The sequence below is a fragment of the Arachis ipaensis genome, chromosome B5 (assembly GCF_059453495.1).
Source record: "Arachis ipaensis isolate K30076 ecotype BB chromosome B5, ASM5945349v1, whole genome shotgun sequence".
NCBI classification, from domain to species: Eukaryota; Viridiplantae; Streptophyta; class Magnoliopsida; order Fabales; family Fabaceae; genus Arachis; species Arachis ipaensis.
This window is the reverse complement of record NC_142440.1, coordinates 22,248,481-22,274,123: the sequence shown is the minus strand read 5'-3', so window position 1 is coordinate 22,274,123 and position 25,643 is coordinate 22,248,481. Positions and strand designations below refer to the sequence as shown.

Here is a 25,643-nt window from a genome sequence, read left to right as displayed (position 1 = left end):
TCAACTACATACTCTTCGTCTGGATCAAAATTGTCCTCCATGTCATTGACCAAAATAATACATCAGACAGGCTGTGCTGCTAGTTGTGTCAAATTATCATAACCAATTGAGACTTGTAAGTTTGAACTAAAAGCCCAACATGCACTCCAATATCCCCCACTCAGCGAACTCAGTCACTTGTTGCATTAGCACTTTTTATGACGGTCAAACATCAATCGAAGGTGTTCATTATTTTTGAGATATAAAACGCAATATATGAATTATTGGTTGTCAAAGATGATAAGAAACTTGAATTTAGATCCTCTAAAATGAGGACGCTGATAAAGTGGTAAAGTGAAGGATTAATTATCATTAATTTTATAATTTTTTATGAAATGTGTGTTTTACTATTTTAATTTAAAAATAATCAACTTTTTATTTTATCAATTTTTTTATTTTAAAAGATTTTAATCCAAAAAACTTATATTTAACATTTTATATTTGTCAAAATAAAACTCTTTAACATAACTAAATATTCTGTCTAACTCAAAAGACATTACATCCTCACTATTTTTTAAGTCGATATTTGAATATACACTCACAAAGATATATGGAATAAAAGTAGATAATTTGACAAACACTTAAATAATGTATGAAATTACTAATATAAATTTTAAATTTTGACTATTAAAATATTGTTTATAATATCCAAATTAAGTATCTCATTTAAATATGGGATATATGTATAAGTATCTTGTTATTGCTTATAAGAAAATAAATAATAAGATAAGTAATATCTATAGTAAAATTTATAGTATTCACAATTATAATAGCTATATAATTGTTATTAAGATTAAAAATATATTTTTTGTATTTTAATAAAACTTTTTTTAAATTAAAAAAATACTATTAAATAATAATAACAAATATTATTTCAATTTTAACAATATTTTTTAAGATAACTTAGCCCCTTAGCATCACTAAACAATGGTAAAGTGGTTGTCGCGCTGCCTGGCGCTAAGTTTGATTTGAAAAGGAGGCGGCGTTGTTGTTGTTGGTTTGTAGAAGAAGCAAACGAAGCGCTCTTCCTTCCGCAGCTCATTTCCCATTGCAGACCACAGTGAGTATGGACTCGCGTCTCTCCAATTCCTCGTCTTCCACTCATCACTCTAATTCTAAGAAAAGGAAGAAGAATGCCACCGCCAACAACACCAACCAGAAAACCCTAGGCGTCGCTTGGGGCTCAAAGTCCCTCTCTGCCTCCTCTTGCTCCTCTCGAAAATCCCCGTTCTCTGATTTCAGCAGGTATTTCCGGACTCATTCATTTATCATTCCCAACATCCTTCCATGCTCTTCGGCCTTTTGCTATCTCCCGCTATATATATATGCAGTTACATGGCACACAAGAATTGCAAACTTCAGAACCAGTTCGACTCCGAAGCTTCCGCATCTGCTGCTCGGAAACCAATTTTCAGTGGAGTTTCTATATTTGTTGATGGTTTCACGGTCCCTTCCAGCCAGGTTAGTGCCTTTTTTTTTTCCTTTTCTGTTTTTTATTCTGTTTATCCATGTACCTGATTCTTGAAATTTCAATTTGGGGGAGACAGAGAGAGAGACCCGCCGGGGGGGGGGGGGGTGGGGGTCTCTGTTAAATTTAAATATCAAACAACAATATGGTTGAGTTAGCTTTCCTTGTTTTGGGCTTAGTGCAGAATGAAATTCTAAGTTTGAATCAGTTGTAGTTTGTTTTGGTTCGGTAAAACAAAGGGATGACTTGACGTTAATAACCAACATGTTATAGGAGCTGCGGGGCTACATGTTAAAGTATGATGGAAGGTTCGAGAATTATTTCTCAAGACATTGTGTCACACATATTATCTGCAGCAATCTTCCTGATAGTAAAGTTAAGAACATCAGGTTTGATAAAGTCATTTCAATTTTGAGGTTTAATCCTGCTCTTTCTTATCCATGATTTTAATTATTGGCTGGTCCAATGCAGAGCCTTCAGTGCAGGACTACCAGTAGTAAAACCCACTTGGATTTTAGATTCAATTGCTGCTAACAGACTCTTAAGCTGTATGTTCTTGCATTTTTCATGCACCTATATTGATTTCATCTTCATCAGCAAATAAATTCTGCCATATATTTTTAAGGGAGCGAAAATGGGCTGAGAGTGACTAAACCTTCATTTTGCTTTTCCAGGGGTGCCTTATCAACTTGAGCAGGTTGCTAGTAACCAACCAAAACTGTCAGCATTCTTCACATTGAAAAGTAGCAAGATGTCAGAGGACACTTTTACAAATGCCCTTTGTCAAGTGGAACCAGACGTTCAAGATTCATTCCCAAGGGTTGGCCAACTGAAGGAGAGACACCCATCTGAAGTTGGGGAGATGGTTGAAGTTTGCAGGCAAATCAGTAATGAATCGAATGATATTTCCTCCAAGAAAACTGATGTATTTATGATGGAAGAGCCTATTGGTGAAAGAGTTATATGTGATGAAGAAAAGCTTGCAGAAGCAAACAGTTCAGAAACTAATAATGAAAGAAACACTGAAGGGGAGCTTGATCCTACTTATCAAGAACCTTCTACATCATTTAGTATTCCCTGCTCAGATAACCAGAATGTACATCAATTTCCAAGTTCTGAAGCCACTGGATCCTCTAAACAATGTCATTCAACTCTTACAGACCCCAATTTTGTAGAAAATTATTTCAAGGTATTGATTTTGGAAGAAGTTTGGATCTTTGTATATTGCTTGGAAAAATGATGACTTTGTTGGCAAATTTTCCGGGCCCATTCATTTGTTATCTTATATGCTCGATATACCATGTGTTAACCATTTGGATATATAATATTATGAAAAATTTATCAGGAAACGAACATAAGCTCCAATGATAAAGTTGTTTATTACATCAAAATATAATGTCTTCAACTTCAATAGATAAGGTGAATGAAAAGCTGATTTTTGTTTTTCGGTTTGGGTTGAGGGTGGACAATGAATCAATGGCCCCTTTCTCTCATATATAAAGGAAGGATGCACATGTGATGTACTGATATGATATTGACTTGCTTCTCACTTTATTTCCTTGATTTTCTTGTCTTACATCGTCATAATCTTGCCGTTGCCATTATTATTATTATTATTATTATTATTATTATTATTATTATTATTATTATTGGTGATTTTATGTTGTAACATCCTGATTCAAGTTTGGTATATGTAGAATTCACGACTTCACTTTATAGGAACCTGGAGACAACGGTATCGAAAACGGTTCCCAACGTTGTCTACTGGTCTGAATAATGGAATTTCTAACAGTAATAAATCCGATATTAAGTCGGTTATTCTTCATGTTGACATGGTAAGCTTTACATTTGAGGTTGTTGAATATAAATTATTGTTGTCATTTTACTTTTGATTTGGATTTTGAATAAATATGTCAACTGTATCATACGAAGATATGTAAGTTTGACTTTTAAAAATTAGCACTCCCATCCCAGTTTTATTTTTTTGCCTTTTTTTTTACTAATACCTGCATTATGGGCTTAAACTTTAAGAATAATGTTGTGTTTGAATACTGTGTGTGCTGCCCCAGGACTGCTTTTTCGTTTCTGTGGTTATCAGAAACAAACCTGCGTTGTTTGACAAGCCTGTAGCTGTATGTCACTCAAATAATTCGAAGGGAACATCTGAGATTTCCTCTGCAAATTACCCAGCTCGTAGTTATGGTTGGATATATACCAATTTATATATAACTCAATCAGCCATATTGTTTGCTCAGTTTTTTGGTATCAAACTATGCTCTATGTTGCTGCTAGGTATCAGAGCTGGTATGTTTGTTCGAGATGCCAAGGCTCTTTGTCCCCATCTTGTTACCTTTCCATACAACTTTGAAGCTTATGAGGAAGTAAGCAGTTGCAGGATGCATAGTTGAATAACTTACAGAGCAGAATATTATGCTTTATGGCGTATCATTCTGTGCTCCCTTTCCCCCTTTACAGTTGATTTTTACCACCATCTCTCTTATTTGGATAACTTGCAGGTAGCTGATCAATTTTATAGTATATTGCATCGGCATTGCAACAAAGTGCAGGTCTTGTTGGGTGTTCTCAAAGTGCATAGCATAAAGTAGTTAGTTGATATCTCTTTAGTCCTTTAACTGCTACTTGATGTAGGCTGTAAGCTGTGATGAAGCATTTTTGGACTTCACAGATGCTATGGTTGAAGATCCTGAACTTTTGGCTTCATCAATTAGAAAAGAGATCTATGAAACCACTAGGTGTACAGCAAGTGCTGGTATAGGGGGGAATATGCTTATGGCTCGTATTGCTACTAGGACCGCAAAACCAAATGGTCAATGTTACATAACTCCAGAGAGAGTATGTTTTGGAGTATTATGTGATTCACAACCTTATATCTTTCTTTCTTGTTCGCAAGCAAATTTTACTTATCTCATTTAGCCATAATAGTGTTTGTGCCATGAATTTTATGCTGAATCTTGTATCCTTGTATATTTGCAGATCATAGTATCGATGTACTTGGTGCTCTTGTTATTCTCTTTTTTTATTGTTGTCTATTATTCTTTATTCATAACATTTAAATGATAAATAGCTCTTTTGTTCTTGATGGCAATTGGTAGTTGTAGAGATTATCTTCCTATTAAGTTCCATTGCGTATTTAGATTTTGCTCAAAAGTGATAATTCTAAGTTTCACTTATATTGTGTATTATTGGAAGTGACTCTTTATGGTTCTCCAGGAAGAGCTTATGATAGTTTATGTTCAATGTTTTCGATATATCTTATCTGGCTTTCAGAACATTTTAAAGATCAACTTATTCCCTTGTTTCTCTATATACTGCTGATGTTGTGCATTTTTTAAAGGGAGGAGAGAATCTGGAGAATTAGAGAATATGTGTTAATCTGTGATATTATCATTCTGTGTGAGAATCATTGATACAACAGAATATATAGTGGGTTGCATAGGGGTAGATTAGTCCTATTGATCACTAAAGCAGTTATAGTTGTCACTAACAAGTAGCAACTAGGCAGTTATCATCTCCTATAACAGAATATAACAGGCTACATCCCTTCTATACTCTTTATTTGTGACATTAACTAACGTCATATTATCATTTGTGATTTCTAGCTGTTGTAGTTCACTTTGAACAAGAGAATCTACTTCTTACATTCAGCTTAAGTATTTTGATATTATAGTTGAGGTGTGGTATATATCAAATTATCAATATTACCTTATCTCTTATTTAGTTTTACATTTTCAGGTTGATGATCATTTAAATCAACTTCCAGTTGATGCTCTTCCTGGTATAGGGTATGTTTTACAAGAGAAATTAAAGAAGCAGAGTGTTAATACTTGTGGACAGTTGCGAATGATTTCCAAGGTTCTACAGATTTCTATTGATTCTTCCTTAATAACGTCAATTTGTAGTGCTTTCTGTCTGTCATCAATCAATTCCCCGTGGTCTTAGCTATTTTTCTCATTCCTCGAGTTTAGGAAGGCACATGGATTTATAAGGCTTATCATAAGTGAATATATATGCTCTGTTGAAATAACTAATTTCGTCAGAAACTTTGGAAATTATATTGAAGACAATAATAATATGATACGATAAGTTCTTTCGAGCAAAGAAAATAAAAAAAAGAAGTTGCAGCCCTTCTTTATTCAAGAATATAGTCATTGCACAAACTTGTGTGTATTCTTGCAGCTTAGTTCATGTACCTCTATACTCCATAGCTATGTTCAACATTCCTTTTGGTTTATATAATTTAAAGACATTGACATCTGTAAATTCAAGATTGTATCCCTGCTTTCTTTTTTTTACAGAACTCACTGCAGAAGGAATATGGAATGAAAACAGGGGAAATGCTGTGGAATTATAGCAGAGGAATTGATTATCGATCAGTAGGGATCATTCAGGTAGTGAAAAGCCTATCATTTGTCCTTAATACTTTGCTTTAAAATCCAAACTTGATTTGTCATCAGATTTGAGGTAGGTTAGATCTCCTTAACTTCTTATTAGACATTAAACCATTTGTGCCTAAACATAAAAGCTTAAGCTTTTGGGGTAGATGGTAAACATGGTTTCAAAGCCTTAGAATCGATCCTTGTTTGCCTCTCTCTTCTAAATAAAAATTGAATTTTAGTACAAGGATGATAAGCATGTGCCTTGTTCATACTTCAAGCCCAAAAGAGGCTTGACGTATTGGATATAAAATCATTCCTATGCTTTAGCTAAAAGTTTAAGTTTCTGGGATAGATGGTTCACGAGTTATGATCAAAGTGTTATAAGTCATAAACTTTTATTTTCTTTCATTTTAGGACCTACTGTGCAAACTTTTCTTTAATGGTAGTCTAGGTTTGATTAACAACTGTAAGAATGGTCTTGGACTATGACTAAAAGGATATAACTGTCTGGTTAACAAGATGTGATATGCACATATGGCGTGAAATCACGGTTCTATTATTATTATTATTATTATTTTTTAGGGGGGGGGGGGGGGTAGAAGTGGAAGCGGGGAGAGCTAAGTTGAGTTTGCCCAAATTTAAGCTCGACGCACGAAAATTGAGCTTGATTAATTGACAATCGAACCTAATTTTAAACTTGAAGCTGCTCGCCAAAGACTAACAAGCTAGTTGAAGCTGTAGATTGAGTTTCTTTTATATAAGAATACAATTTATTTGAAGTATAGTTTATATAATAACATCACATACCAGGTAGCATGAATATTATATATACTAGTGTATCGATATGATTCACTCATTTATTTATTAAATGTGTGTAAAAATAATAAAATTGGAATTAGTTAAGATGACGAAGGACTTATAACTTAACTAAAAGGCCTTGGTTGTCTTGGAAACAGCAAAAAATGTTTTTGTTTTAAATTTTTTTATTTTTACGAATTATATATCAGAGTATTTTTAAAAAAGTAAGTTGTGCACTTATTTTAAAAAAGAAAGTTGTGCACTAACCTGTTTCATATTCCCACACACACACACAAATTTAATATATGAGCTCGAATCTTAGGCTCAAATTCGGCTCACAAGCTCATGAACTTACCTTATCAAGTTGTTAACAAGTTGAATGCAAAGCAGCTCAGGAATAGGCTTGATTCACTTCTGGCCCTCGTCTGGGGTTGACGAGCACTAAACACCGGTTTAGAAAATTCTCAAATTTAAAGCTCAAGATTCATCGTAGCTCTAAACCGGAATTTATCACTCTTCAAAGTTTACTAAAAATGTCACAAATTCAAATCAATAACCGGGAGTTTAATCCCGGGTCGTTCTCCCTATGAATCACAATCGAGTTCATATAATTGGCTATAGGGGAACTTGGGGTTTGGATCACAATTAACGGAAATTTAAATAGAAAGAAATTAAAAGAGCAAGCAATATGTAAATATCAAAATGAATTAAATTAGGAGCAATTAAGGAAATTAACTAAGAATAGGAAAGCGAATATCAAATGCTATAAAGGGTTTGGCAAGGGTTGAGGGTTAAGGATCACTATTCTTGTCACTAAATACAACATGATAATTATAAAAAGCAAACCCAATTCGTAAACATCTACAAATTGAGGAAAGTCAATTAGGCTTAATTAATCCTAATCCTTAAGAACTAACCAACTTACTAATTGAATTAGTAAAAGACTAGCATTAGTGGAAACAAGATTAATTAATATCTTTAAATTATCAATCAACTTGGATATTAGTGAGTCAAGGTCACCCAATTTCTCAATCCCAAGCCAAGAATATAAAAATCTACTCTATAACTAGTTTAAGCATTTTATCAAACACCTAGAGTGCATAAACATAGAACTTCAAAAATTGCAAGAATTAGTAAAATCTACAACTATCCAATTCAAGAAAGCAATAATAACAACTCAATTAAGCATGAATTAAACATAAAAACATAAAATTGTATTAAAGGAAAATGAGAATTCAACAAAGATTTATAAACTAAAATAGCAATCTAAAAAAACAAACAAAAGATTCTAAGCAAAGTAGAGTAGCAAAACAAGAAACTGTAAACTAAAAACTACAATTAACAAAACTAAAACCTAAAAATAGAAAGAAAATTCATAAGAAACCCTTTTAAATTCTAGAGAGAAGTTGGAGCTTTTGTCTCTAGAATTCAAGGTCTAAAAACCTAAAAAAATAAAGGAAAAATTGAAGAGTGTATGTTGTTGTGTGTATCCCCCTTCATTCTCCCCTCAAAAGCCATCAGAAATGGACTGATTTGGGCCAAAAATGGGCTTGAAATCGCGAGTCACAGTGCCTTTATTAATGAGGCACGAGATGGGTTTGGTGTGTACGCACCACTGCAGCTTTTCCAAACCTCCATTTTTTCACAAAATCTCCACTTTTGCATGCTTTTCTTCCATCTTTCTAAGCCATCATTGCCTCCTAAACCCTTAAACAACTTAACAAACATATCAAGGTATCGAATGGCATAAAAGTGAAATTAATTTAATAATTTTAAAGGCCTAAAAAACATGTTTCAATCGATTAAGCACAATTAGGAGAAAACTCACAAAAAGTATGCATTTTTAAAGAACAAGTGTAGGTTAAGTTGATAAATTCCACTCCTTTCAATGCAAAAAAATCATCATAAATTATGGATTTATCAGGGGCCTGCAGCACTTTTAACTTAGCAACTCATGTTTGGCATCTTACTCATTTTATCCTATGGAAGTTTATCTGTCTTTCTAATAAGCTGATGTCTAATATCAGTTTAAAGGTTCTTAATGATATCATCTGCCATTCTGTAGGAATGTAAGTCTATCGGTGCGGATGTTAATTGGGGTGTGAGGTTCAGAGATATGAAAGATGTTAGTACTCTTATACCGTGTATTGTAGTCTTAAGTTTCTTTTTATCTTACAACCTTGGAAAACTGAATCTGTCCCAACATTAACGTAAAATATATTCCAGTGTGAACACTTCCTAATAAACCTATGCAAGGAAGTTTCGTTGCGTTTGCAATGTTGTGGAGTACAGGGGCGCACTTTCACTCTAAAGGTACTATACAATTAGCTTGTGAGATTTAATTTTTGGATTATTCTGTTATCATCTGTTTCAACTGGTAAACTGCTTTGAATGTCCAGGTTAATTTCTTAAACTATCATGCATGATATTTATTTATACCTTCTTGTATTCTAATTGAACTTTATAAATATTTTTGGATCTATGATTTAGATAAAAAAGAGAAGAAAAGATGCTGATGAACCTGCAAAGTTTATGGGCTGTGGGGACTGTGAAAACTTGAGTCACTCTGTAACGGTAAATCTTGAATCATGTTTTATGTCTATACTCCATATTATTGTTTTCTTTAAGGGTTTTCAGTTATTCTAATATCTGATTTTGTGTGATTTTCTCATGATAGATTCCTCTTGCAACTGAAAATGTGGAAATACTTCAACGAATAGTAAAGCAACTTCTTGGATGCTTTTACATAGGTAAGGACTCTGGCCTGCTTAATCTTTCGTTGGCATTGTTTTCCACCATTTTATTTTTTGAAATATATAACTAGCAAGTCAGGGACTTGTTCCTTTATCTTAAAAAACAATCCTCTTTGGTTCAGTAGCTACATGGATCAATTGGCACCATTCTTTTTAGGGGTCAAAACCGGCTAATAGTGAAGGCAGTGAAAGTTAAGGTAGTGGAGATAGATATTGAGGATAAAATTTTATGGAGATGGAGAGATTCAGAATAATGTAATCTATTTAAGTTCAACTTTATAGTCACATTTATATCACTGCTTTGTCCGTGGTTCAAGTCCAAAGTGTTTCAGCATGAGTGGTTGTATCAGAGATATAAAATCATTCTTTCACTTACACTCATTCTTTCACTCCTTAATTTTGGTAAATGAGAGTCAAGAACTAAAGCACACCTGTGGTGCTTAATATAGCTATGTAGTAAGGATGTTAACCAAGAAGTTATGCAGTTTTACTTGCATTGCTGATGACAACCCTTGGTCTTGGTTTTATACTCAAAGCTCCTTGACACTGACCTTCATCTTGTTAATTGTTTATCATATTCTAAACTAAATGCTTGCATGCAAGCACTTAAGTTCATATAAGCTCTTATCTTTTAGTTTGAGCTATTACTTTTAAATGGTTGTAAACTTGTAATCTGAATTTGCAGATGCTGGCATCAAATAACAAATCTGATGCTGGCATTATAATGTTGCTTATGTTTAAAGAGCTTCACGTGCTAAGTTATGTTGGTTTATCTTCCTCAAAACGTTAATTGGTGTCAGATGAATACTTTTAGTAGGGGATCAGGGTCTGTTCAATAAAGATCTAATTAGATATCCAAACATATTCATTTTCTTCTTTTGTTGATTTCACATAGATGTTAAAGAGATTCGCGGTATTGGATTGCATGTTTCCAGACTTGAAAATGCAGATACGTCTAAGCAAGGTACCTGCATTATACTGAGTGAAGTGTAACTTAACTTTGCTGTAAAAATGCATGATTCGGTTGTATATAACACAGATGTAGGGTATGCCAGTTGCTGAACTGAATGAAAACTCATGTTTTTATGAGATCTCTAACCTTGGCATGTCCATCTTTTTCCATTTCCCCGCGCATAGGGAATTTTGTCCTTTTCCTGGGCTTTGAACTTTGTTTTTGTTTTCCTCTTTTTGGGTTGTATAACATTACTTATTTCATGAAGGTACAGAGAAGTATACTTTGAAATCATGGCTTACTTCAGGATCTGCAAGTGTGGAAAAACAGAAATATCATATGGGTAATTGAAATTGCTGCCAAACAGAGTTAACTTATTGCATACTAATCTTTAGAACATGATTATTGATTCAGCTTATAATATATTTCTTATTTCTTATTTTCATTATGAATTTTACTAGTGGTGGAATTTGTGAAGACAGCTTCTGTTTGTTTCTCTTTCTTCAGGTCATAACAAACACAATTCGGATTGTGCGAATTGTGCTTCAAGTCATGGATGCATTCATTCACAAGGCTCTTCATTTCAAATTGACAATAAAATACTAAATATTCATGTTAGTGGTGATCCGATTTCAACACCACCTCCTTTATGTCAGCTTGATGTGGAAGTTATTAGAAATCTTCCCTCTGAAGTATTTTCAGAACTAAATGAAATTTATGGAGGGAAGTTAATTGATTTTATTGCTAAAGGAAAAGGCAAATGTGAGAGTTCTAGCTCTCTAGGAAACTCATTGGAGGATGACGGTAAATTTTTCTGTATTTTGTTAGCGTTTCTCTTTTAAAGTTGGTCAAATGTTAAACTTGTCATACATGCATTCAAATTGTTTCTGTTAGCAGCTACATGTAAAGAAGAGGACCTTCCATATTCTGATCCTATTCCTCTAAATCAAATCTTTTCAGAAAATAAGGTATGGTTTTCTCTTTTCAACCTGTTTGATACTAGACAGGATGAGTGTCTGGTTTGCTTTAAAAATTACTTCATTAAGCTCGCTTGTACCTATCTTTCATATGCTTCTACCCATCTTTCATGTTCCCAAGGCTTATTGATTTTTATTAGTCTTATTATTTTGGTTTGATGGATCCAAGTTTTTTCGATAGATTTGTTTACCTGTTCATTTCCCTGACACATGTTCATTAGCCAATTAACTTCTATTTAATTTTGTATGTATTAGATTCTTTTAAGGAAAAAATAAATAAAACTTGCTCTAACATATCAATTTTACAGAACTTGTAGGTTAGCTATTTAGTCCACATGGTTTTTTCTCTAGCTTTTTGGAACCAAGATGATCAGTTTGAAAATTTTATTAGGTTTTTAGCTGTTTTCTTCAGTTGCTAATTAATTTAGCAGTTCATATTAATTCCTTTTTGAAAAGGTGAGACTTACATGTGATTGAATTGAATCCATATTGTTTGTTGCATGACACTACAACTAGTCTCAGTCTATATTGTGGCTTATTGCAATTAAATACCAATTACAGTTATTAGAAAGGGAAGCAATCTTAGTCTTGGTTATTTTTGTTTGCAGTATTTTAAGATTTTTCTAGAAGTATTGTATTTAGTTACATATATTATGATCTATTGACAGGCAATGCAGCATGAAAGAGTACTTGGCTCAGGACATGGATCCTGTTCCCAAGTTACTCATAATTCGAACATTGAAAGAGATGATTTATTGCCTTCTTCTTTAAGCCAAATTGATGCTTCAGTGTTACAGCAAATTCCTGAGGATTTGAAAGCTGTTATTCTTGAGCATCTTCCTGCACACAGGGCGCAAGATTTCTGCTCTACTCCTGCCATTTGCCCTGGTAGAATCAATCAGGATTCAGTAGGTGTTGATACTTCAAAGAATTGTCCTGGAACAGTTAACCATGCTTTGAATGACAGTCTTTGGGCCGGTAATCTTCCAAGTTGGATGGACAAGTTTAAAGACAGCAGTTGCTTAAGGAAGCTTGGAGAAATCTATCATAGATCTGGGTTTAATAGCCAGTTATCTTCAGTTTTACCCCAATTTTTATCTGAGTTTCACCACCTAGATCTTACCCAAGAGATTTACGATGAAACTGTTAACATCATGTGTGAGCTACTGAAGCAATATGTCAAAGTGAAGATAGAGAGAGATATTGAAGAGATTTATATTTGTTTTCGGCTTCTGAAAAGGTATGTTAATTTTGCAATTTGGTAGCAATACTGTATTGAAAAAGATTCTTATCTTTTCATATTTATTTATGCCTTTTCTCACATTCTCCATATACATTATACAAATTTAATGAGTATCAATTCTGTTGATTTTTGGACTAAAAAGGAGTACAGTTTGTTGTTGATATAATTTCTTGTCTGTGCAAACCATCTTCAGGATCATATCCATGTCAGCTTGGTATTTGTGTGGGTAAAATAGTATTTGGTAAAAAGCATAATGTAAAGGCAATGGTTGTGCAGCCAAAGTCATTTTACTCCTTATATTTTTTGGATTATTATTTTGTTGAGAATATTTGCAGTGACTTACAATTTGGTTTCAGGTTTGCAGTGAAGTCCCAATTTTTCTCCCGTGTATATAATGATATATTTCCATTCCTTCAGGTATAGTTTACAAGGCAACTTGTGCATATAAATTCGGGGTGTTGAGATGATGGATGGCCATCTAATAGAAGTTCAGTGATAGTCTGTTTCGTGCATATCAAAACGTATATTTTCATATGTCATGCTCTAATTTTGTAGGCAGCCGTAGATGACAATTACGGAGGAAGCTTGTTTATGCCATAATAGTAGCAACACCCAAATGGTCTATCACACCTTATTACTCTCAGAAACTTCCCAGCAATTCACTGGTTTAGCTTTATGAGCTTAAGAATAAGAGGTCAGATCACAAACCAACAGTTGCTATCTGCAGCTGATGTGTGGAGTACTTTTGATTTATGCGATGTGATCGCTAAACAGTCTGTGGTGCTATGTACTTATTTTATTGGATGTTGCATTTAACTATTTAAGTTCTAGTAAGTTAATTAAACATTCTTATTAACAAATTTGTAATTTCACGTTGCTTTGTTCCCATCAGCAGTGAACAGTTGTATATATTTTTTTGCTCAAAAAGTGTGAATCCTTGTGTCATTCCCTAGACTTTTGCTTTGATATTAAACCTGTCATATTAGCCTTTTTATTTGTAGGAAAACAGCCTGCCACTTCATTCTTTGTATTTTATAATTGACAGGTATTTGCATTTGCACTGTTTACTTAAGAGTATTCTTTCTCTGGTAAAATAGATGGATGTTTCTTGCCATGCTGTGTTTGTCCCTTTTATCGGTTTACAAATTATTAGTATTTAGTAATTTAGAGTCACTGTTAGAATTGGGTTTTAGTTTGGTAAATTAAAAAATTATGTGTTGGTATTTGTAGTTTTTAAAAAAACGTTTTAAAGTTAGTTTGTATTTATTAAAATAAAAAAATTTAATATAATCTTATATTAATAACTATTTTAATTTATCTTTATATTAATGTCTATTATAGTTTTTTTTTTAAATTTTACAAATTTTTACCTAACAATTGTTTTTATTTATTAAAAATTATTTTTAGTTTGATTTATCAAATATGGGATTTTTTATTTTATTAAATAAAATAAATGTAATATTTATCAAAATAAATAATTTTACGAGTATTTACGGATTTAAATAACCTTATTATATTTCGTTTACAGTGTAAACAAGATATAGTGTAAACGAGATACGTGAAAACGTCATCTCGTTTACACTACAAATGATATATATATATATATAAAAGGATGTATAATCCTTGGTATTTTTCACACACATTTCATATCCTTTCTCTGTCTCCTCTTTGTCTAAAAAACAAAGCTGAATGGCCAGTAACAATCCATTCATAGTTGTTTCTTTATCCGAATTGTCATATGAGAAATGACGACAACGGGTGACATTTGAGTGTCAGGATCCGATATTTTTTCGTACTCAACGTGTGGAGACGTTGTCGGATTTGAAGAGTTTGATATTGAGCAAGCTTGGTAGGACACAAGCGAGGAAAATCGGAAGGGTGGCGTATAGGTTGCTGGCACTCATGGGAAATGGAGTCTTTTGGTTTCGACTATTCCGACTTCACGGGGATGAGCATGTGCGACTGATGTTCGACATTTATGGGAGGATCATGTGTGAACAGGTAATGGAGCTGTCCGCCGAGATGGGTCACGGTGGTAGTAGGAGTTCCGCACAGGACACCTATGTGCAAGATGACCGACCTCTCGCACCACTGCCCATTCATGTCGCGATTCCGGAGCATGAGGCAGAGGAGGGTGAGGAGGAGTCGGACGAGGATTACGTGGCGAACAGCGGAGACAGTGAGTCTTCCGATGGTGGCGATGAGGATGAGTTTGTGCTAGAGTAGGGGTGTGCATGGCCTGTCTCGGCCCGAAGACCCGGCCCAACCCTGAACAATTTAGGAGCTATTTTGGTGTGATTTCACCGGGTCTAGGGCTGGGTAAGAGTCTCAAAAATAGACCCGGTCATCATACACAATTAATATTGTGTTATTAGTGATGGATGATGGCTATTCTTATGTGAAATTTAAGTATTGTAAACCTTAATATTTTGTGTTATTAGTTATTATAAGACTATAAGTTAATGTTTTATGTTTAAAATGCATAAGATTTTAGACTAATGCATAATATTGTATTATTTGTATTGATTTAAATATTTGGTGTTATTAGACAATATTAGTACTAATTATGGTTATGCTTTAATTTTAGAGAAGAGTTGGTTCTTGTTATATTTTTCTAAGTGAATTTTACCATGTCAAATAATGGTTGGAGTATTGGAAATTTGGATATTTTCACATGCTAGCTTATAAGAAGGTATCAAGGTAATGTAATGTTAACGGCCCGGTTTTCACCCGGTTTTTACTTGGTATAATCGTGGTCCGAAAGTGTATAGATTTCATCGGGTCTAGGGCCGGGTTCGGGTCTAATAAATAGGTCCGGTATATATTTCGAGTCGGGTCTGGGTCACATCAAACCCGGTTTCATCCGACCCATGCACACTCTTATGCCGGAGACACCTGCAGGGCTGTGCCGCACCATGTGCTGCCTCCACCTCACATGATTCCGGCGCTATCGACTGTGCCAAGTCACTATCTCAGTCTAGATTTGGACGCCATGCATGAGAGGATCCCGATTTCTGACACCTGTGGAGTGGATTACAACCTAGACGGCAGTGTGGAGTTTCGGGTCGGACATAGGTTCAGAAGCCGAGAGACGGTGCTTCAAGGTGTGAAGAACTACAATATTTGCAGGAGTGCTGAGTACCGGATGATTGAGTCCGACCGATTAAAGTACCATGTGCAGTGCCGTCAAGCCGACAGTGGGTGTCAATGGAGCCTTCGTATGGCCCTTCGTCAGAATCTTGAATACTAGTAAGTTCAAGTTTAAATGTGAATTTGAGTAGTTTTGTATGATATTTTATTTTGGTTATAGATATTGTGTAAGAATAAATTTTTTGTTATGATTAGGGAGGTTCGGAGGTTTAGTGGACCACACAGCTGTCTGGCACCCACTATGTTTCAAGACCATCGTCAGTTAGATAGCAGTCTCATCTGCAGAGTCATATTGCCCTTGATTCAGTCCAATCTGTCTGTGAGTATCCCGATCTTGCAAGGTGCGGTCCATATCTCGTTTACAGTCTAAACGAGATATGCGCATTGTCATCTCGTTTACGAGTAAATACCCATAGTAGTCTCTGAGATTCGCGCAAATACTCAATGTAATCCTCAAGATTCCGATTTTCCTATTGTAGTCCTCCAGATAGAGCTCCGAGTACTCAAAGTGGTCCCTGGGCATATTTCTGGTGATGAGTCATCACCGGAATGCTGATGTGGCGTCGTTTTGCCAGGCTGGAGTTGAGCTGGCTCATTTTCAATTTATACCCATATTGGTCCCTCGCAGTTGGTGTTATTATACAAAGCTCCACTCTTGCACGCTTCGCTCTCCCTCTTCCTCGCGTTCTTCATCGCATTCTTCAGGCTCCCAATTCTCTTCCTCTACGCTCTCCAAACCTACATCCATCCCGATGTCCAACCCTCCACCTCCAACGACCTTTATGCTGCCATTCGCCGCCCTAGCGCCCCCAAAGGCCCTGCTCCCGACCTCCCGATGCCCTCCTCCACCTACATCACTACTTGTGTATAATCACTACTTGTGCCTTGTGGTTTTGCAGTTCCTTGGTCCACTTGTGCTGGTATTTCTCAAATGGTACCTTCCAGAGACCTTGGTCAACACACTACTCAATATGTACGTCAAATTCCACCTCTTGGAAGAGGCACACAAGTTGTTCGACGAAATGCCCAAACGAAATGTTGTTTCATGGATGACTTTGATATCTGCTTATTCTCAGGCTAAGCTGAATGATACGGCTGTGAGACTCTTGATTGGTATGCTTAGAGAAAGTGTCATGCCTAACATGTTCACTTTTTCTTCTGTTTTGAGGTCTTGTGAGAGGCTCTCTGATCTCAAACAGCTTCATTCTTTCATACTGAAGGTGGGGTTGGAGTCTGATGACTTTGTAAGGAGTGTCCTTATTGATGTTTACTCAAAACTGGAAGAGCTGTTTGAAGCTGAGACTGTTTTTCATGAAATGTTGACTGGAGACCCTGTTGTTTGGAGCTCCATCATCGCTGCTTTCGCTCAACACAGCAATGGGGATGAGGCCTTGAACCTTTACAAGAGGATGAGGAGAGCTGGCTTTCTGGCCACACAACTGACTCTCACAAGTGTTCTGAGAGCGTGTACTAGTTTGTCATTGTTGGAGTTAAGGATGAAGGCACATGTCCATGTGCTAAAGTATGATCAAGATCTTATCCTTAACAATGCATTGTTAGATATGTATTGCAAGTGTGGTAGTGTGAAAGATGCAAAGCTCATTTTCAATAGGATGGCTGAGAAGGATGTTATCTCTTGTTGCTATCTCTTAAAAAGCCTAACATGTTGTATAGGCTTGTATATGCAATTATGCATGCTATGTTTGAGCCGTGACTTTTTAATGGCATTATAGAAGCTTAGTATTTTCTATGGTATTGTTGAATTGATAATTTCCATGGTAATAATTGAAAGTAGCTTGAATTATCTTCGGCAAGTGGATGGGATAGTGTGGCAGGTTGTGGTCCTGATTTTCTTGGAAAGAACTTAAAGAGTTATTATTATTTTACCTTTAGCTTGGCAATAATTTCCTGTATCAATGGTGATTGTCTCTTGAAAATTATTTCTATAGTACCTCTTCATGTATGTTCTTTCTGCTTTTGTAGAATTTTCACCCTGCAACTTGATGTATTAATTTTTGTTTCACTTGTTTCAGGAAACCATTGATTAGGTTGGGTGCCAATATGCCTACAAGAGCAAAGTGCATGGTCCGGTGGAGTGATTTCGATCAATACACAACCGTCGGAATCAGCCATTTGACCCCTTATCACAATGGAGAGACTAACGATGTTGTTCTATATTTTGGGATTATTGATAGCTTGCAAAACTATGATATCGGCAAGAAGCTGGAGCATGCGATGAAGAGAGCGATGAACAAGAAGAAGACATAAATTTTATGAAAAATTGGGATTTAGGGTTAAATTAATGGGAGGGACCAACGTGGGTACAAATTGGAAATTAGCCAGCTCAGCTAGTCGTTGGAACCCTCCAGCGTGGCAAACGTCGCCACGTCAGCGCTCCGGTGATGACTCATCACCAGAAATATGCCCAGGGACCACTTTGAGTACTCGGAACTCTATCTGGAGGACTACAACGGGGAAATCGAAATCTTGAGGATCACATTGAGTATTTGCACGAATCTCAGGGACGACTATGGGTATTTACTCTCTCGTTTACACTGTAAACGAGATATGGTAAGAAAATTTAAATCGGTAAATTCTCTAAAAATATTTATTTTCGTAAATATTACATTTATTTTATTTATTAAAATAAAAAATCCATCAAATATGGGTGTTATAATTTTTAAAAAAGTATATTTTAAAAACTAGTTTTAATAAATTACCTTTCAAAAAATAATTGAATATGGATTCTATAAAGGGCTACGCCACACATCCAAGTATTTTTTTTATCCAAGTTTTATCCAAATAGGTCCAACACTAACAAAAACTACTCTCATTAAAAGAGCGTCATTACACGCGCTTTATCTTCTTCTCCTCCATGTTCTTCTTCTTCTTCTTCTTCTCCCCTGCGCTTCTTCTTCTTCCTCTTCTTCTTCTTCTTCTTCTTCTTTCAAATACATGCATATGTCATCTTCTTCTTCTTTCAAATTCATGTATACCTCCTCCTCCTTCTTCTTCTTCGCGCACGCAGATTCTTCTTCTGCTTCTCCTCCTTCTCTTCTTCTTCTTCTTCTCCTCTTTCGTTATCGTCATCACCAACATTTTGCTAATGGATTATTTTTTTAATCGAATTGAATGGAATGCAATTGCTAAATTGAATTGAATTGAATGGACGCAAGTTTTCTGAATTTGAATTGAATTGATGATCTCTAAATTGTAGATAGAGGTGTTTCGAATTTGATTTTATATAATAGATTATGTTTCGTTCATTCAATACTATACAATTGTTTCACCATGAATACGTGTTCGGTTCATTATGCAAAAAGCTGTTTGAATTTGATTTTATATAATGGATTATGTTTCGTTCACTCAGTATACAATTGTTTCACCATGAATACGTGTTCGGTTCATTATGCAGAAAGTTGTTTGAATTTGATTTTATATAATAAATTATGTTTCGTTCATTCAGTATTATACAATTGTTTCACCATGAGTACGTGTTCGGTTCATTATGCAGAAAACTGTTTGAATTTGATTTTATATAATGGATTATGTTTCGTTCAATCAGTACTATACAATTGTTTCACCATGAGTACGTGTTAGGTTCAATATGCAGAATGCTGTTTGAATTTGATTTTATATAATGGATTATGTTTCGTTCACTCAGTACTATACAATTGTTTCACCATAATAACATGTTCAGTTTATTTTTATTCTGCACAATTCAAAACTCTTTCTCCTCATTTTCTACTGCTTCTTCACCAAAAGAATGACGATAAGAAAAAAACACGTGAAGAAGAAGGAACGCGAAAAAGAAGGAGGAGAATGAGGAGGAGGAGGAACGCGAAGAAGAAGACGCTCCGTGCGTAAACGAGTATGAGAAGAAGAAGAAGTGCATGGAAGAAGAGAAGAAGAAGAAGAGAAGAATCGTAAGGAAAGAAGAAAGCGAAAAAAGCGCGTGACCTAAAATTGTTTGGATGAACTTGGATGCCAAAATTGTTTGGATGTGGAGAATATATCTTCTATAAAATAAAAGAAATCGTAAAATAGTAAAATAAAGAAATAATTACTATTAATTTTATAACTTCTATAAAATGTGTGTTTCACTATTTTAATTTAAGAGTGATTAACTCTTTATTTTATTATTTAACTAATTTTTTTTTATTTTAGAAGATCTTATTCTAAAATAAAAATTTGACTAAAGTGACACTTATTAGACTATTAAGCTTATTAGGGTATGGCCCGCACTATGTGTAGGTCATGTGATTAATCTACTCTATATTCAGGTATCATTTATTTACAAAAAGATCAATGTATATCTATTAAAAGAATTAATTTAATTATTATATACATCAATTAGGTAGTTAATCTCTTGTTATGTTGATGTTTAATTTAGTTATAAAAAAAATTAATATATAAAATTTAAAATAGTTAATATCCTTTAGTAATAGTTAATATTTTATTTGTATTTTTTAATATTTTTTAATTAGTAACTTTAGAGTATATTTTAATTAAATTTATAAAAATAAATAAGTATATTAGGGGTGTATATGATTCGAATGGGCCTAAAGACCCGGCTTAGACACGAATACTTTAGGACTAATTTGGTGTGATTTCACTGGATTTAGGATCGGATAAGAGTATTAAAAATAGACCAATCATTATTTAGAATCGGGTTCAGATCAAGACAAACCCGGTTTTACCCAACTTATGTGCATCTTAGGGGGACTAAAAAGATATATATGTTTTAAATTAATTTAAATATTATGTTATATTAATTATAAACTTATTATTTTATTTTTAATTATATTTGTTGAATTAGAAAATAGATCAAAGAAGTATAATATGGATAAATTCAAGTTCAAGTATAGATATCAACTTTTCGATAACAAGTATATTTTTTTTTTTTTATAAATAAGTGCGTCATAATTTTTTTGACATAAAATTTATCAAAATCTGGACTTCACCCGATCTAGACTCGATTTTAGTGTGACTCAAAAATAATGTGATTTCATTAGATCTAGAATCAGATAAGAATCTCAAAAATAGATCTAATTATTATTTAAGACCGAACCTGAATTAAAGCGAACCCGACTTTATCCGCCCCATGTGCATCGTTAAAGTATATGATTTTGTTGTTATATAAAAGTGGAATTAACTATTTTTTATTGTTCCAAGTGTAAAAAGTAAAGTTACTAATACAATTTATCATTTTTTTCTTAATACTTGGCTAACACTCTAAATGCTAAGTACTCATTATAAAATCTTAGTAATATAAAAATAAAGCATCGATCCAAAATATTGGCTCATAATATTTCTCTAAAGATAAGCACACACGTATGTTATTTTATACATAACTTTCTTTTTATGAACTTAATACATTAAGCCTATTTTTTCATTGTGATTTTCTTATAAAAGATTATATATTGTAAGATTTTATTATTATTTAATTATTAAATTTAAATTTTTACTTATAATATATTTAATTTGTTATATATTTTTATTTTATTAATGAGTTATTATTATTTAGTGAGTATTTTGTGAATAAAATGATGTTTATTGATTTTACCAACCTAAAGTACCTTCTATTTCTTTTAAAAATAAAATCTTAAATTCTATTTTTTAAAAGTCGAATAAACCGATCCAATTCAAAAACGTAATAGTTTGATTTAGGATAAATTCAATTTAAAAATAAAATCAATCTAATCAAAAGCCAAAAACAATAAATTATAAATTTTGATCAAATTAATTTTTCTTTTAAAATTGATCAAAACTGCACTAGGAACACCTTTACAATTTGTACCATGTTAAATAAAATGGGTATATAAGAAAGAAATCATTTGATTAAATGTTGTTTAGACTAAACGAAATATTGACAAAAAAAAAAAAAAAAGAAAAGTGTGGCTGCTAAAATCCATTTCAATGATTTTTTTGAAAATTTTTTTTAAAAGAATGAATTAGACAACCTTGTTATGCATTAATATGTTATAACTTATAACTAATCATCGTAAACTTTGATCCAAGGCGAACGATTTTTGTAATTTGGGATATTCTTATACATGAATAAAATATAATTTCAAAGTTGTCACCTACACACAAAGCTTCAACGTTAAAACTTACAAGCTACACATACAAGCAAAAACGAGTTACAAGCTTTACAAGTTTGGCCCAGCCCAAAAAGAATTCACGCGCATGAAGAGAGATTGAATGGAGCGTAACATTCACGCGCTCCCACTCAAAACGGTTACGTTCTCTTCGAGTAATGGCAGACTCTTCCACTTCTTCCACTTCTCAAAGCAATTCGAAGAAAACGCAACCCTTCCGTTTTCGAGCGAAAATCGAAAATCAAAATATACAACTCGTCGCTAACCTTCGAAACCTCCATCAACACACCATCAAACTCTCCATCAAGAATCTCCAGCGAAAACAAAGCAACAATACTCAAGGTACGTTACATGACGATTCCTGTATATTTTCCAGATTACGAACTAGGTTTTACTTTTCTTCTACGTTGTTGTTCTAGGGTTTACTGTTATTCTTGCTTCTTTGTTACACTGTTCTTCTACGTTGTTGTTTTAGGTTCTCTTGTTATTCTTGTTGTTCTAGATCTTCTGGTAACTGATTTTTGGGGGTATATTCCGTAGATTGGGGGGTGTATATTGCTTGACCTTGTAATGTTGCTTGATATTGAAGCATGTTTGAGTGATACCTGACTGATATATATGGATGTATCTGAATCATACATATAGGTGTATCTTACTGATGTCTTTGGGTGTATTTTTCATTTCAGAGAAAATGGCAGCAAGAAACTAAACAAAAGACCTTAAGTGTGCCACACATCTCCTAAGTGATAAATTCAGAAACATGACTGAGGAGAAGAAGGCGATTGTGAGGGATCTAGGATTCGGTGGGTTGATGCACATCCCACCACTAAGGGTGCATCACCAACTATTAAGGGAGCTGGCAAACAACTTCAAACTTGGGGAGAACAGACTGGAAACAGGATATGGTTCTTTCAAAATAACCCCAAGAAAGATAGGTCATGCGCTTGGCATCAATGCAACAGGTAACTAGCTCAAAATTATAGGTGTATATTAAGTTGATGCTTGGGTGTATTTAAGGTTGATGCTTGGGTGTATTTGAACCGACTTTGATACTTTCTTGTTTTTCTTTTTGTAGGAAATCTGTTTCCTCAGAAAGTCGAGTATAAGAAACTTTCTGAGGATGACAAAATAATTTTTAGAAGATTCCAGGGTAAGACCCTCAAAAGTCTTACCGATGAGATGATGGATATCGGCGTTGGTAACGAAGAGGAACGCCTAATGTTCAAGAGGATTTTCATCCTCTATATACAGATGGCGTTCCTTTTGCCAACGACAATAAACAAAATCTCGCCTGTGCACCTGGCCCCAATTTTTGAGATGGACGGCATCTCGGAGTGAAACTGGGGGGCCATGTTTTGACCTTCATCGTCAAGGGCATCACAGACTACAAGGAGAAAAAGAAGAAGGCAATTGATGGCTGCCTCTTTGCCCTGATGATAATATACTTTCATCTTTCAGAAAACAAAGGCAAGAAGAGGGCTGAAAGACTACCAAAACCATGGATTGCCAATTGGAGTAAGGAGCAGTTAGTCGAAAGAATGAATGCAGAAACAGAGGAAATTTTGGTAAGTTGAACATAATATGTTGGGTGTATATTTATTTATCTGAATGCTGCTAAATAAATTATCTGATGTTTCAGGGGATTGTAAACATGGCGCAAACAAGAGAGAAAATGAAAAAAATAAAGAAAACAGAAAAAAAATAAGAAATCAAGAAAACAAAAAAAAGGAAGGCAAGTTCAACATTGTCTTCGGAGGAAGAAACAACTACTGACAGTGACAGTTCTACCTCTGAGTCTGAGACTCAAGAAGACTCAGAGGATTCAGCAAGAAAACACCTCAGCAAAAAGGGGAAAAAGTAAGTACCATACTTGGGTGTAATTTCTTTTTCGAGTTGAGTGTATTTTGTGGAACCATTTGGGTGTATTTTGTTGATCAAGTTGGGTATATGTAGTTTATTAAGCTGGGTGTATTTCGTTTGCTGCGTTGGGTGTATATTGTCCATTCAGTTGGGTGTATCTTGTGCATTCATTTGGGTGTATTTTATATCTTTAGTATGTTCTAAATAATGATTGTTTGCCTTACAGAATGGACTCCAGAAAAAGAAAGAAGAGTCAAGAGGAGTCAGATTCTGATTCAGAATCTGAATCTGAATCAAGTGATGAGTAATATTCTGAAATTATTACTCCTTTCTTTTGGCTTCATTATAAAGATTTCATGTATTAACTGAAGTGTCTCTTATTAACTTATAGAAGCGAAAAATCGTCACCGGCGGAGAAGGAAAAGAAAAAGAAAAAGACAAAAACAACACCAAAAAAGTAAGCACTTCTTTGGATAAATATTCTGTGATAAAATTACTTTTTTATTTCTGATTCATACTTTTTTTTTTCCACCCAGAACACAATCAAAAAAGAAAAAAGTTGTTGTTGAGCATTCATCCCCTGAAGAAGATCAATACTTTGATGGGTACAGTACCTCGTCAGCTATATTACCGTCTATCATCGTAATTATTTTTGTTAACATCTTCTTTTATGAATGTAGTGAGAGATATGAAATATCAAATGAAGAATTAGATGAATTGCTAAGGGGAAACGTTGAAAAATCTGCTGCAGAGGGGTATGTCTTGTTGGGGTGTCTATTTCAGATTTTGGTGTGTTTTCTTTTCTAATAATTGTTTCTTATTTCGCAGGGAGAACCAAGCTGACCAGCGATCGACAGAAGGTCGCTATGTCTCCTCTGAAACGTAAGAAGCTTTATTTAATAAAGTCTTGTTATCATGATTTGGGTGTATTTTGTGGAACCATTTGGGTGTATTTTGTTGATCAAGTTGGGTGTATGTTGTTTATTAAGTTGGGATATTTCGTTTGTTGTGTTGGGTGTATATTGTCCATTCGATTGGTTGTATCTTATGCATTCATTTGGGTGTATTTTATACCTGTATCTTATTTTGTCTGAATAACATGAAATCTGTTTAGAATACCGGCTGTGAACTTGGGAAGTGATGATCCTTCCTCTCAAGGACGCACAGAACAGAGTAGTGTAAACCAGCCGTCAGAGAGCATGTAATTTCTCTTTCAGATAACCGTTACTTTTGTTCTTCTATTAACTTCTACTTCTAATTCTATATATATATTTTTTTAGAAAAAAGCCCTTTATTATTTTATTCAAGAAAAAAAGGCAGGAAAAACAAGCAAAAACTGCAAGTATGTAAGTTCTTAAAAAACAAAGCCTGTCTTCTTTTTGAATTGTTCGGGTGTATTTTTTGACTTTCTTTGGGTGTATTTTAGGTTGAGTCAAGCTGATTCGAATATGATGGTTGTGAGGGAACAGACACCGTCGGATGCGCTTGCAATGTGAGTTTTTCAAGAATATTTCAACTTTATAACCTTATTATTTTCAAAGGCGTTGTTAACCTTTCATTTTTCTTCTTGTTTAGAGTCCCGATTCAAGTTTTTGTGCCGGCGTCCCAAACAACCACTGTGCCAGAACTTCAAGAAACACCTGAGACAGATTTTGAACCAACCCCTCCGCTACAGATTGAAGGAACTACAGAAACGTAAGAAATAGTATTGGGTGTATATTTGTTTAGAGTTTGGGTGTATATTTGCTAACAGTTTGGGTGTATATTGTTCCTGATTAGTTTTTTTTACGCCATTATTAATTTTGTGTAACTGTGCAGCACTTCTGAACCCCCCCCCAACAACTTCAAGAAACCACACCCACGCTTCCCCCAGCTCCATCTAAAATGTAAGTTCATCAAACTAAA

At 34.3% G+C, this 25,643-nt stretch overlaps 2 protein-coding genes across 6 annotated transcripts; both read left to right on the top strand.

Moving 5' to 3' along the window:
* The first annotated feature begins 960 nt into the window (after nucleotides 1–960).
* Nucleotides 961–13,554, top strand: REV1 (DNA-directed DNA polymerase). 5 transcript variants are annotated; one of them, XM_088488078.1, is made up of 23 exons: nucleotides 961–1,284; nucleotides 1,371–1,500; nucleotides 1,781–1,896; nucleotides 1,979–2,055; nucleotides 2,182–2,696; nucleotides 3,205–3,342; nucleotides 3,577–3,709; nucleotides 3,800–3,888; nucleotides 4,024–4,074; nucleotides 4,157–4,360; nucleotides 5,261–5,380; nucleotides 5,824–5,916; nucleotides 8,768–8,827; nucleotides 8,929–9,015; nucleotides 9,193–9,276; nucleotides 9,380–9,452; nucleotides 10,351–10,419; nucleotides 10,682–10,750; nucleotides 10,915–11,211; nucleotides 11,305–11,375; nucleotides 12,053–12,624; nucleotides 12,984–13,044; nucleotides 13,183–13,554. In XM_088488078.1, exons 1-23 carry the CDS (start codon nucleotides 1,106–1,108, stop codon nucleotides 13,225–13,227), a joined length of 3,333 nt encoding a protein of 1,110 aa, XP_088344204.1. In that variant the 5' UTR covers nucleotides 961–1,105; the 3' UTR covers nucleotides 13,228–13,554. The 5 variants fall into 5 exon arrangements, with proteins under 5 accessions (XP_088344204.1, XP_020979008.1, XP_016202394.1 ...); XM_021123349.2 differs by having other exon boundaries at nucleotides 11,302–11,375; XM_016346908.3 differs by having other exon boundaries at nucleotides 10,676–10,750.
* Nucleotides 13,555–16,310: 2,756 nt separating this feature from the next.
* Nucleotides 16,311–18,045, top strand: LOC148563580 (putative pentatricopeptide repeat-containing protein At3g13770, mitochondrial). Its single transcript, XM_088486864.1, has 2 exons — nucleotides 16,311–17,455; nucleotides 17,811–18,045. The coding sequence occupies exons 1-2, from the start codon at nucleotides 16,311–16,313 to the stop codon at nucleotides 18,043–18,045; spliced, it is 1,380 nt and encodes a 459-aa protein (XP_088342990.1).
* Nucleotides 18,046–25,643: the final 7,598 nt, after the last annotated feature.